Consider the following 13,329-nt stretch of genomic DNA (forward strand, 5'->3'; position numbering starts at 1 on the left):
ACAAAACGCTTTAACCTGTAGCCCTATGTTATCATCTCTGTTTTGATTTCTCTGATTCAGGTATAAATTTTCAAATTCCACTTTCGTTGTTCAGTTTCAGCTACAGTTTCCCGGACACATTGGAGAGCTTATAGCTATCGGATAGTTTGGTAAAGTCTTGACAGGTTGCCATGAATTTTCAAACAGCACGCACCGTTCCATGATGCATGGCACTTTTTAGCTGCAGTTTATTCGTTTTTCAGATCTTAATTTGTCACGTTTTAATAATATGTGAACAGATTTTTGTAGTAACAGTGTTTTTTTTCTTTGCTGGAGTATAATGTGCAGTGTTGACAGTGCAGTATGTGAGGTGCTGCACAGTTCAGTGCATGATGTGTTACTGAGTAATGTGATTAATGCTTTCATTTAGAGAGTTTTTGACCTTAAACAGCTCTCAAATTTAATTTGATATCTGAGTGTTTCTCAATTTTAGACTAGTCAGTTTAATTTCTTTCTTATTTAGTCAAATAAGAAATTCATTGTCATTACCATCACTGGTTTATGCCGACAGAGTAGATACTTACCCCCAAAACAGCTCTGAAATAGGTTCTCCCAGGGTTGTCCTTGTGGTGGCAACACACATAGTCTCTGTGGTGGAAAACAGACGGCAAATTGATGAGCAAAACCCCTAGAAAGAATGATGTGTTTGTAAAAAATTATCAAGATGCAACTAATGATAACAAGTTGTTCACTGATTATAAATGTCTTTGCTCACTCTAAGCAAAAAAAGTGGGATGAATATGGAATAAAACTCGAATGACTGATTAACCCTAAACAAGTTAGAAGAGATGCAATTTTAACTCAAAGCTGTAATGAATCATTTCTGGCTGAAGATGGATGGCACCAGAAATGGGAAACAGAACAAAAAGCAGAAATTATAGGTTATATTTACCTTCCCCTTCGAGTGGAGTCTAAGCAAGGTGCGACCTTGAAGCAAATAGAGACTTGTATCAGCTTGCTTTTCATTTTACTCCTATTATTTTCCCTCCATTTCAGACTTTGTATAACCTTATCCAATTTGCAAATGGAAGCGCTCTGTGCAGTCATCAAAGTTAAACAAGGTACACACACACTGAGATAAAGTCCTAGGCCTCTCTTCTGTTGATATATTCATTATTCCTAATGTAAGAACAGCAACAACCATTTTTTCACAGACATGTCTGTTTCTCAAACAGCAAACACATAACTGCAAGTTCCAAACTTTATTTAACTGTGGGTAAGCCTAGCAACTGATTATAAATGATTGGTTCATATTTTGGAAAAAAAACATGCAATGCTCTTCCAAATAAATAAGTGCTGATAGAAGTAAATAAATCATCATGTTTTAAGTTTAATAGTGAAGTTTATTCTTTATATTAACGTACGGTATGGCTTGTGGCCATAACAGGCTCAACACACCTTGTCTGAGCTCGGAAATTAAGCAGGGTCGGGCCTGGTTAATGCTTGGAAAGGAGACTCGTCCTTCAGTATGCATATTATACAAATACGTAACACTGCTTTCTTGCACAGTATGGCTAAAATTAGAAATATCCTGTCTCAGAGTGATGCTGAAAAACTAGTTCATGCATTTATTACTTCTAGGCTGGACTACTGTAATTCGTTATTATCAGGCTTTTCTAAAAATTCCCTGAAAAGCCTTCAGTTGAACAAAAATGCTGCCGTGAGAGAACTGAGAGGAACTAGAAAGAGAGAGCAAGTTTCTCCAACACTGGCTTCCCTTCATTGGCTCCCTGTTAAACCCAGAATTGAATTGAAAACCAGCTCCTCACATACAAGGTCTTGAGTAATCAGGTCCTATCTTTTCTTAAAGACCTCATAGTATCATATCAATAGAGCACTTTGCTCATAGACTTCCTACGGTGTTCCCAGGCCCCTCTTCTGTGGAACCAGCTCCCAGTTTGGATTCAGGTGACAGACACCTTCTTTACTTTTAAGATCAGGATTAAAAATTTCCTTTTTGATAAAGCATATAGTTACAGCTGGATCAGGTGTCTCTGAACCCTCACCTAGTTGTGCTGCAATAGGCCTGGACTGCTGTGGGCTTCACATAATGTGCTGAGTGTCTTTCTTCACTCCTTTAAGTTGTTATCAGGTGGGTTTGTTTAATTGTTGTTGTTTTCTATGTATTATTGTCTTCACCTTACAATAAAAAGCACCTTGAGGCAACAGTTCTTGTGATTGTATAAAAATAAAATTGAATTGAGTTAGATATTTATGACTATTGTATTGATTATATTGTTCTGTGAATGATGCGATTCACAGAACCATCCAGAATTGCATTCTGGCAGCTTCACTTGCTGAGGGAGTTCAAAACAATATGAACAGGAAACACAGAGATGTTTGCTCAACAAGTCTGAAAGTAAAGTCACCACCATAGACTGAAGAAAACATGAAATTAAAAAATGTGGTACTTTTTAGCACCGCGTGGAACAAACATAAATTGAGTTAGTTTCTGAGTGGCATGTGCCCTTATATATAATATTTCAAACAGTTCAAATATCAACACTGTCTGTGGGGATGGTGTTTGCTCTGTGTTGTAGCATCTTGATGACACCTAGTGTGATCCAGTGTTATCAGGACACTACAAAACACAGCATACCACATCCCCACTGACACAGAGGCCACGAAGCAGAATAACATCATATCAGTGAGACCCTGAGTAAATATGACATTTGTCAAAGCTAGGAAGGCACCAAATAATGCTCCAGGCATTCCAAGAGAGAAACCGCTGCCAAAGCAAAATCCTTTTAGAGATCACTTAAGTGTCAGGAGTATTAAAACAGCTGAGATGCATTTTCCCTAAAGACCAAATCTATGGTTTCAAGCCCCAAAACATGCTAGGCCACAACCTGGTGCACCCTAATGACTGAGTATATGAGTGTATATTAAATATGGAGAGAACTGCTGTCGAATACATGTCGTCTCTGAAGTGTAAACATCAGGGTAGCAGGAAAAAACTGAAACTAATTAAGACAATAACAAAACAAGTCACACCAAATCCACCAGAGAAAAACAGGAAGTGATAGAACATCTACCACTGACGTGGCAACTTAATCACAAGAAAGTTCTTCTATCACATTAGGGAGGCTAAACTGTCACAATCGCAGGCGGCAGATCGTGTGTTTCTAAGTGAGGATGAAACAAACCGTGGAAACAAAGTGAAATATAAGCAAGGGTGAGCTGCTTTATTTAGGCTAAAGAGCAGACACAAAACAAAGGCAGAAGGTGAACATGAGAGCTAACTAAACTGGGAAGAAAGTAAACACTAAGAACATTATACATGGAACGTGGAACCGAGAGACATGGAACCTCGGAACTGGGACATGAAGAGATGATCTGACGATGAACACAAGGAATGTCACACAATAAATACACATGAGGGTGACGAGGGAAGTGGAAATAAACGGGGGACCCAGCTGGGGAGAATAAACGTTATGACACAGGAGGAAGCAAAACTGAACACAGGACGTGAGACTGTCAACATAAAACAGGAAACAGACTAGACACACAGCTCAACACTGGGACTGGGGGACAGGGGGCGGGGGGGAACAGGCATGGAAGCATGGCATCAGAAACAGGAGACAAAAGACAACGACAGGACTAGGACCTGGGGCATGAGGAACAAGGAGAGAGAGAGAGGGAGACATCACGGGCTGGGGAGAACATACATGAATGCACATGACAGACAGGGGAGACATGACTGAAACATGAAGGGAACATGGGAAGAGAAAAGGGAGACTAGGACCTGTAGAGCGAGGGACATAAGGACACAAAGGAAACCTGATGGAGAACAAATGATAAACTGCAAAGACAAGAAAAACTCAAAACATAGAAAGAATGACACTTAAGGCCAAACTATACAACTTAAACTTAAACCATCTTTATAAAATAAAAGTCACAAAAACACTATAAACTCAAATTGCTGGGTGACAAGACCCAGCTCCCTGACACTAAATAAGGCTGAATATTAATAACTAATGTAATCAAACAAGATTAGCATAATAGAATCCTAAAGATTCATAATGAAAAGCTAACTACAATCCAGAAAAATAAAATCCAGAGGCCACTTGATAATGTTTGGAATCAGAATAATTGTAAATGGATGAAACCACCGTGGACATAAAAAATGGGAAAAAGTCCCTACTACTACTCAGGTTGATTAGGTCTCAGCATTATTGGTTGATCTGATTTGTTCCAGTGATGAAAACACACATTGTTTTATAGCAATAAGGGGATATTTAGAACTGTCAGACTCTACAGGTAGCAGGTACGGATAAAATGCTATACAACTGAATATTCACTGCAGTCCTGTTGATATGCACATGTACAAATGTCCTCACTGTGCAAACATGTATTTAGCGTCTAAATGCCCAGGCATGTAGCTGACTGAAGAAGTGCCCTCTTCCATGGTCACTTTCACTTTCACTTACTTTCATCTTAAAGAGGACTTTGGTAAGTTTTGATCGTAGGTATGCATACCATTCCTTTGATGTTTTTAGTAAAACACCTTCAAATAAATCACTTTCAGAGCAGTCTCATGATCTTAGGACACAGTCACCTCTTGCGAGATGCAATCAGCCTGAAGATGCACTTGGCTCCCTCAGAAGGACCAGTTGGTAATCAGAGCCCTGAAGTGGCTGAGACAATTACCACAAAAATACACTTCAGTCTTATGTACAAACTGCTTCTAATCCCTACTCTGTATGCATTGCTTTGCCTTCATTTCATAATATTTATCATTTAGTAATGACAAAAAGCATTACTCTTCTGGAACCAACAAACACTTGTTGTGAAGAACATCCCAGAAAGGAAAAGTCAGACTTATTTCCAAACACAGTTTCTTTTCTGTAGTGTGTACCAGCACAGAGACATTTTTTATTAAGGGTCTGCGCAGTCAATTAAAAAACAAACAGAGACTATGGGTTTGAAGTAGAGATGGACCGATCCGATATTACGTATCGGTATCGGTCCGATACTGACCTAAATTACTGGATCGGATATCGGAGAAAAATAAAAAATGTAATCCGATCCATTAAATATCACGAAAGCACCTCACAAAACTTGCAACACGCCGTAACTCACCTCAGAACGTTAGCACGTCGGAGCCGTATGCATCACGTGATAGAGCGGCTGTGGCATGCGGGACCTGTAGGTGGTCTGGATAGCATGTGGAGCTTCGATGGCAACCCGGCATTTCATCTCCGACAAAGTTATCCCCGAGAGAAGTAAAGCAAGTGTGTAAGTCCATCTCTGAATGTTTGTAAAGCATTCCTGCGTTAAGCTTACCAAACGATATATGGAGCGACTGCCTCTACTTGCTGCTACTTCAATCATGAAACTGCTTAAATGATCAGCTGATCGGCTTTTCTGTCGCGAGTCCGTGTCTCTGGTTTGTTTTTGGCCCACTTTGCACCAGAAAGAGGAAACCAGCGGCTGAACAACAGCAGCACGTTTAAGCTTGATCAGCTGTTGTTAGAATTTATTTATTATTACTTTCTACTCGAGGATCTTTTTCTACGTAGCTGACGGCTGGTAACTGTGCAGGGGCGGATCTAGCAAAGTTTAGCCAGGGGGGCTGATAGGGCATTAACAGGGAAAAGGGGGCACAAAGACATACTTTTCTTTCTTATTCTCATTTAAAATGTCTAACTTTTAATAAATAATTATCCGAATCTTACACCCAAAGTTTTAATTTGATGTAAAATGAATAGAAGTCAATTACTGTATATAGTAACTATTAAGTCTAATATATATACCCTAGTAAGCTATAGTACTTTTTCCTTTGGGAAGGTACCATCTGTGCAGTCTGCAATTTTGTTGAAGAAAGATATTGAATCTATTTAATATTTCTTGAAAAATAATTGATTTCTGTGCATTTTTTTTCACACTGCATCAAATTAAGGTTGATTACGTTGATTAAGCATCATGAGGTGGAGTGTGAGGGGTGGTTCCCTATTTTTTATTTATTTATTTTTGTTGTTGCTGGGAGTTGGAACCCTATTAGTTAGGTTGCTTAGTATTTACGCTAAGTACTCCTTAAAATACCAGAATAGGGAGGATGGTGTAGGTTTAAGTTTATTAGATTGATCAGTATTGCTGAACTATGAAATATTTTTTTTTGCATATAGGTATAACAGAATAGCTTTAGTGTAGTTGTTGTTTTAAACTTGAGTATGAACTTATACAAAATGCAGCAAGATATTAAAAAAAAACAGTTTTGTTGATTAAAAAACACTATATCGGATTCATATCGGTATCGGCAGATATCCAAATTTATGATATCGGTATCGGTATCGGACATAAAAAAAGTGGTATCGTGCCATCTCTAGTTTGAAGTGCTGAAATTTTGCTCAAAAGCTGTGAATCTTATTAATATTATAAGATGGAATTTCTTTTAAATATGCAAGAAGAGAGCTTTTTAGACAATAAAAAACATTGGGCCTCATTTATTAATGTTGGCATAATGATGGCAACCTAGTGAACTTAGTCTTCTTTCTATATGTTGATGCACAGGCTTGCCTACAGTGGGGCAAAAAAGTATTTAGTCAGCCACCGATTGTGCAAGTTCCCCCACTTAAAATGATGACAGAGGTCAGTAATTTGCACCAGAGGTACACTTCAACTGTGAGAGACAGAATGTGAAAAAAAAAATCCATGAATTCACATGGTAGGATTTGTAAAGAATTTATTCGTAAATCAGGGTGGAAAATAAGTATTTGGTCACCTCAAACAAGGAAAATCTCTGGCTCTCACAGACCTGTAACGTCTTCTGTAAGAAGCTTTTCTGTCCCCCACTCGTTACCTGTATGAATGGCACCTGTTTGAACTCATCATCTGTATAAAAGACACCTGTCCACAGCCTCAAACAGTCAGACTCCAAACGCCGCCATGGCCAAGACCAAAGAGCTTTTGAAGGACACCAGGAAAAGTATTGTAGACCTGCACCAGACTGGGAAGAGTGAATCTACAATAGGCAAGCAGCTTGGTGTGAAAAAATCAACTGTGGGAGCAATCATCAGAAAATGGAAGACATACAAGACCACTGATAATCTCCCTCCATCTGGGGCTCCACGCAAGATCTCATCCCGTGGGGTCAAAATGATCATGAGAACGGTGAGCAAAGATCCCAGAACCACACGGGGGGACCTGGTGAATGACCTGCAGAGAGCTGGGACCAAAGTAACAAAGGTCACCATCAGTAACACACTACAACGGCAGGGAATCAAATCCCGCAGTGCCAGACGTGTTCCGCTGCTGAAGCCAGTGCATGTCCAGGCCCGTCTGAAGTTTGCCAGAGAGCACATGGATGATACAGCAGAGGATTGGGAGAATGTCATGTGGTCAGATGAAACCAAAGTAGAACTTTTTGGTATAAACTCAACTCGTCGTGTTTGGAGGACGAAGAATACTGAGTTGCATCCCAAGAACACCATACCTACTGTGAAGCATGGGGGTGGAAACATCATGCTATGGGGCTGTTTTTCTGCCAAGGGGACAGGACGACTGATCCGTGTTAAGGACAGAATGAATGGGGCCATGTATCGTGAGATTTTGAGCCAAAACCTCCTTCCATCAGTGAGAACTTTGAAGATGAAACGAGGCTGGGTCTTCCAACATGACAATGATCCAAAACACACCGCCCGGGCAACAAAGGAGTGGCTCCGTAAGAAGCATTTGAAAGTCCTGGAGTGGCCTGGCCAGTCTCCAGACCTCAACCCCATAGAAAATCTGTGGAGGGAGTTGAAAGTCCGTGTTGCTCGGCGACAGCCCCAAAGCATCACTGCTCTCGAGAAGATCTGCATGGAGGAATGGGCCAAAATACCAGCTACTGTGTGTGCAAACCTGGTAAAGACCTATAGTAAACGTTTGACCTCTGTTATTGCCAACAAAGGTTATGTTACAAAGTATTGAGTTGTATTTTTGTTATTGACCAAATACTTATTTTCCACCCTGATTTACGAATAAATTCTTTACAAATCCTACCATGTGGATTCATGGATTTTTTTTTTTCACATTCTGTCTCTCACAGTTGAAGTGTACCTCTGGTGCAAATTACTGACCTCTGTCATCATTTTAAGTGGGGGAACTTGCACAATCGGTGGCTGACTAAATACTTTTTTGCCCCACTGTATGTGCTACAGTGGAAATACTGCCAACCTGAAATGTACTATTCCCAGTGCTGTGCTGTTCCATTGTGTCCTCTCCTGTGAACCTTACTGCGTGCAATCCTCTGATTACCTTGCATATATGCTGAAGAACAACCCGTACACCTAGTGTTTGTCATGGCATCAGTTTGGCTTCTCTTGTGAGCTCCTTCAACTTTCTTTAGAGAACTTTGTTACTCCCTGCTTTATGCCTGTTTAAGCTTATGGTTTATCTGGAGTTTGTACTTTCTGGACTGTGTGTTTTGTCAGTGATAAAAATCCACAAAAAAAGGTTTGGTCTGATAATAACTGATGGGTTATTTGAGGTAACATAGTGTTTGTTGTTTGTTGCACAGGGTGCTAAATGCAGTGTTACACTGGTAAGCTGCCATTTTCCTGCAATGCTATGAGGTTATTTCCCCAGCTGCACTGGTCTGATATCTTAGGGACCACCACAGTGGGGTGGGGGGGTGGGGGTGGGGGGGGGTGTTGCATCATACTGTAATCTTCGTGTCAGATATTTCTTGCTTGCTCCACCGCTCATCTGCTCAGTGCAGGTGACCTGTTCAGTGCAGCCATGGCTCCCGTTTTTCTTTTATGGTACGGTTGAAAGAGTATTATTGGGATCATTTAGATTAGATATCGTGACTTGAGATTCAAATGAATGCAAGAAATCATGAAAATGGTGGTTTAGCCACATCGGTGTCTATTTGTATTAGAGTAGTAGAGTATTGTCATTGTCATGAAAACTGCTGCATTTGTGAATTTTCCTGCCAAGACGAGTAGTGCCTGTTCATCTCTGAAGTCACAGGGAAAGTGTCATGGTCTCCGCTCCTCGACAGCTGACAGCTGTCAGGTGATTTGTTTTTGTTTTCCTTTCTCTCTCGCCCTCTTCCTTTCTCTCTTTCTCCTGCCGGGGCGGAGCTCAGTATGGGCTCCTGCTCCTGGCCTACACACCTGGAGGTGATCAGCACATCTGTTGCTGATCAGAAGAGATTGGAACCCTTCTTAAGAGGGCGAGTCTGCTCTACTCGTCGCTGGATCGTTGAGCCATCAGCATCGCCTCTGGACCTGTTCTTTCCCTGTGCCTGGCGACTGAATGGAAGCAAGAGAGATAGAGGAAAGGAGAGGAGATATGTGAGGGCTGAATGAAAACCTTCCCTTCCTGGACTCCTGCCTTTTTCGCTCCTGGACCCTGGAACCCCGGCCCCTTTTCCTTGACACCATTATATGTATATATGAATTCCACTGTAGAGGAACACTGTAAATAAATGCACCTTTTGAAGACACTAGTGGTCTGCGCGTGAGTCCGATCTACGAAACCTGACAGAAAGTAGTGAAAGCAGAAGGGTAATCATGTGCACAATAGAAATATAATAACAATAGCAAGTACTATTGTTGATTGCCTAACTGATTGGACATTGGGAGGAATTTTCTTGACCAAATTAAATGTAAAATAAGTGCCACCATTGTAACAAGTCAGTTTGTGAACAGTTGGTTCTAAAATTTCTATGATCAGTTGTACAGTGGGGCAAAAAAGTATTTAGTCAGCCACCGATTGTGCAAGTTCCCCCACTTAAAATGATGACAGAGGTCAGTAATTTGCACCAGAGGTACACTTCAACTGTGAGAGACAGAATGTGAAAAAAAAATCCATGAATTCACATGGTAGGATTTGTAAAGAATTTATTCGTAAATTAGGGTGGAAAATAAGTATTTGGTCACCTCAAACAAGGAAAATCTCTGGCTCTCACAGACCTGTAACGTCTTCTGTAAGAAGCTTTTCTGTCCCCCACTCGTTACCTGTATGAATGGCACCTGTTTGAACTCATCATCTGTATAAAAGACACCTGTCCACAGCCTCAAACAGTCAGACTCCAAACTCCGCCATGGCCAAGACCAAAGAGCTTTCGAAGGACACCAGGAAAAGTATTGTAGACCTGCACCAGACTGGGAAGAGTGAATCTACAATAGGCAAGCAGCTTGGTGTGAAAAAATCAACTGTGGGAGCAATCATCAGAAAATGGAAGACATACAAGACCACTGATAATCTCCCTGGATCTGGGGCTCCATGCAAGATCTCATCCCGTGGGGTCAAAATGATCATGAGAACGGTGAGCAAAGATCCCAGAACCACACGGGGGGACCTGGTGAATGACCTGCAGAGAGCTGGGACCAAAGTAACAAAGGTCACCATCAGTAACACACTACAACGGCAGGGAATCAAATCCCGCAGTGCCAGACGTGTTCCGCTGCTGAAGCCAGTGCATGTCCAGGCCCGTCTGAAGTTTGCCAGAGAGCACATGGATGATACAGCAGAGGATTGGGAGAATGTCATGTGGTCAGATGAATGTAGGACTCCTTTTTTTCACTCCTCCTGGGTGTCCGACGACACAGGCCTCGCCGTCTGAAGGCACAGGTCCAAATCTCTTAAGGAGCCCTGGCGGCACTTTCTCTGTTTCCAGCTTAAGTATGACATAATCTAACTTATCGTTGCCGACGAACACCTTAGTGCTGAGGTTGTTCTTGTCTGATTCTTGGTCTTCAAAGTTAAAGACCACGGTAACGTTTACAAACAGTTTACAAACAGTTATGAGGCAAACTGACTCGCTCAGTTCAAGCAGCAACATAACACTGCGGATTTCTTTCCAAAGGTCTCCTTCCTGTATTTCAGTGCTTCCTGAAAAGAATGTTTAGGGAATCTACACTCCATCCATCGTTTCAGACGCGGATACTGCTGACAAAGTAGATCGTAAACCTCCTTACGGTCAGTACTGCTGCCCGTTTCTTTGATTGCCGTTTTTAGACTCAATCAGTTCTGCCGTGCTACATCTAAGACTGATGTCACTCCACCGCTGCACTTTGCATTATTTGATGCGTGTGGAGGTTTCTGCTGCCCTGGGATGGCTACATCTTTTATTTCCCTATCTGCTCCCTGTGGAAAACATATCTGGAATTTCTTATTGTCCAGACAATCAATTATGTCTGTGCACTCAGTCTTACATTCGTCGTTGATGTTAACCAGCTCAAAGTAGCCCAGGTCATCGGTGAAGTGACCGTCTCTTTTCAGAGCCTCGGCCGCAGTTATTCCCTTCTCCCCGTAAACACAAAGATACTTGAACTGTTTTAAAGCGTCATTTTAAAAAAAACTTTTCTCTTTTTTGACATTTAGTCCTCCCTTTGTACCGATGTAAAAGACAGAATAGCAATCTCTCGCCTTAACCATCTTCTTATATTTACTGAAAGGCCTCCGTGCAAGCTTGAACATGTTGCCTGTGCCGTCTGAACTGATGTCCGTGTTGGTCCTGCAGAGAATCAGAGTTGGAAAAGTTGTTAATGTAGCAAAAAACCAAACGTCTTGCATTTTGTTCATAATCTCTTTAAAGCCACAATCTTTTTTTATCGCTTTCACTGGAGTGGGTAAATGAGTCTGCAAAGTTAAAAAAAAACAGATTTACATCTATGTTTATTACTTTTATCGGACATCATCCGATCCCATTTATACACATTTAAGAAAAAACGTGGAAAATATCCTGTTGTTTCCATATAGAGACTCGGCATTTGAACCATCCCAAATATTTGGACTAGGGAACCAACTCCTCAAACCGGTAAAAAGGTCAAGGACACAGTTACACAATCGCTAAACTAACCTATTTTTGGATAAAATAAAACCATATAAGCATGAGCCTTGGAATCTCGGTTAAAAAAAAAGAAGCACTACATATTACTTTTCTTATGTTCAGTATACAGGAGTTGCTGCTCACAGTCTGAGTTGCACTAATGTGTCTGTCAGATGTCCCAAATGGAACGCCAGGCCGCACGCGCACTCATGCCGGACACCTCCTGACCTTATTTCCACGAACCCTCGACTCAGCTGCAAAGTGCTTACGGAGAGTAAGCACTTTGCAGAATTAGAATTATCTGCCGTCATTCAGACATAAGTTGTGCAATGGTTTAACCAATTTTCCATCAAAGGGATGCCGGAATTAAATAGAACATAGGATGTAAGTTAAGGAAATATAAGTTTGACTATGGAGCACATCTCCTTCAGCGTTCACAATAATGGATTGCATTTCTCTCAGTCAACTGACTGTTTAGGGGAAAAAGCGGCTAATAGTTAGTGGGCTCTGTGTTTGTGGTTGTTGTTTGTTAATCACACTAGGAGTGAACAAAAGCAGAAAAAAAACCCCTGTAAAGATGCAGACTGGAAAGTCTGGTTTATACCATAAATCTTACCAGCTGTAACTGGTTTTTTTGTGTTTTTAAGTTATAGGCACGTGTCAAGACTTCTGTCTCCCATTGCTGATGTGATCCTCCTTCTTTGTTCCCTATTAATGATCTACGGTAATTTGTGATATTGCCCCCATAAAATAATAAGGTTTTATTGAAATCATTGTAATACAGAGATTTGATTTCTTGTGCTTTGGATAAAAAAGTAATTTTGTCAAGACTGAATGTAGTTTACCAACTGCTCCTCAGTCCAGACTGACTTTATGGTTCATACATGTCAACTCAGGGAACTCCTGCCGTGACCTCCTGTCTGTGAGCACGCACGCACACACACACACACACACACACACACACACACACAGAAGGAGAGAAACAGAAAGATCATTAATGCAGAGGATTGCAGCAGCTCTTGGATTTTCACTCTCTGCCAGATTTCAGAAGAACAGTCACATAAATTTCATTACAAAATTTTTTGCCTTTGCTTCAATGTGTCTTTAAATCCTTTCTTGTTCAAATTGTTTATTCACATAGTAAAGAAGTAGTTCGGGAACTCAGTAAGTAGGAACAGCGATAGTTTAAAGACATTTTCTACAATACAGAGGATTTCATCATCCGCAGTTTGTGAAAACTGCAGTTAAAAAACAAATCAGTAAATTCACAAATGATGGACTCTTTTCAGAGGTACGCTTCATGTACTGATTAACATACAGTTCAAAGATGTACATTAGAGTGCACACTGGTTATGTGGATTTGCTATATGAATATGCTCAAGAGTCTGTTTGAGCTCTTTTCACTTTTTTTTTTTTTAACACATACAAGCAATGGTGTAGCTTGCCTCCACCCGGCACTATATATAAATGCAGTCCGTTACTAGTCAGATAATCTTAAAGGTTTTTATTTTATTGCACCTGTAATA

General features: G+C 40.8%; 1 protein-coding gene and 1 long non-coding RNA gene across 2 annotated transcripts; both read right to left on the reverse strand.

The window, feature by feature from the left end:
- Positions 1-530: 530 nt before the first annotated feature.
- On the reverse strand, positions 531-5,655 carry LOC309714905. The gene is made up of 3 exons (XR_014279087.1): positions 5,122-5,655; positions 932-966; positions 531-627 (listed from the first exon to the last, which is right to left on the reverse strand). It is a non-coding gene; the product is annotated as an uncharacterized lncRNA (long non-coding RNA).
- A 4,870-nt stretch (positions 5,656-10,525) lies between these two features.
- Positions 10,526-12,654, reverse strand: LOC309714860 (serine protease FAM111A-like; the record flags this gene model as incomplete). The annotated part of the gene is given in 5 exon segments (XM_082547579.1): positions 10,526-10,830; positions 10,833-10,995; positions 10,999-11,322; positions 11,326-11,488; positions 12,649-12,654. Coding segments are annotated over 4 exon segments (918 nt in total). The 5' UTR covers positions 11,452-11,488; positions 12,649-12,654.
- Positions 12,655-13,329: the final 675 nt, after the last annotated feature.

The sequence above is a fragment of the Aulonocara stuartgranti genome, assembly GCF_965226115.1.
Source record: "Aulonocara stuartgranti genome assembly, chromosome: 9".
Lineage (NCBI taxonomy): Eukaryota > Metazoa > Chordata > Actinopteri > Cichliformes > Cichlidae > Aulonocara > Aulonocara stuartgranti.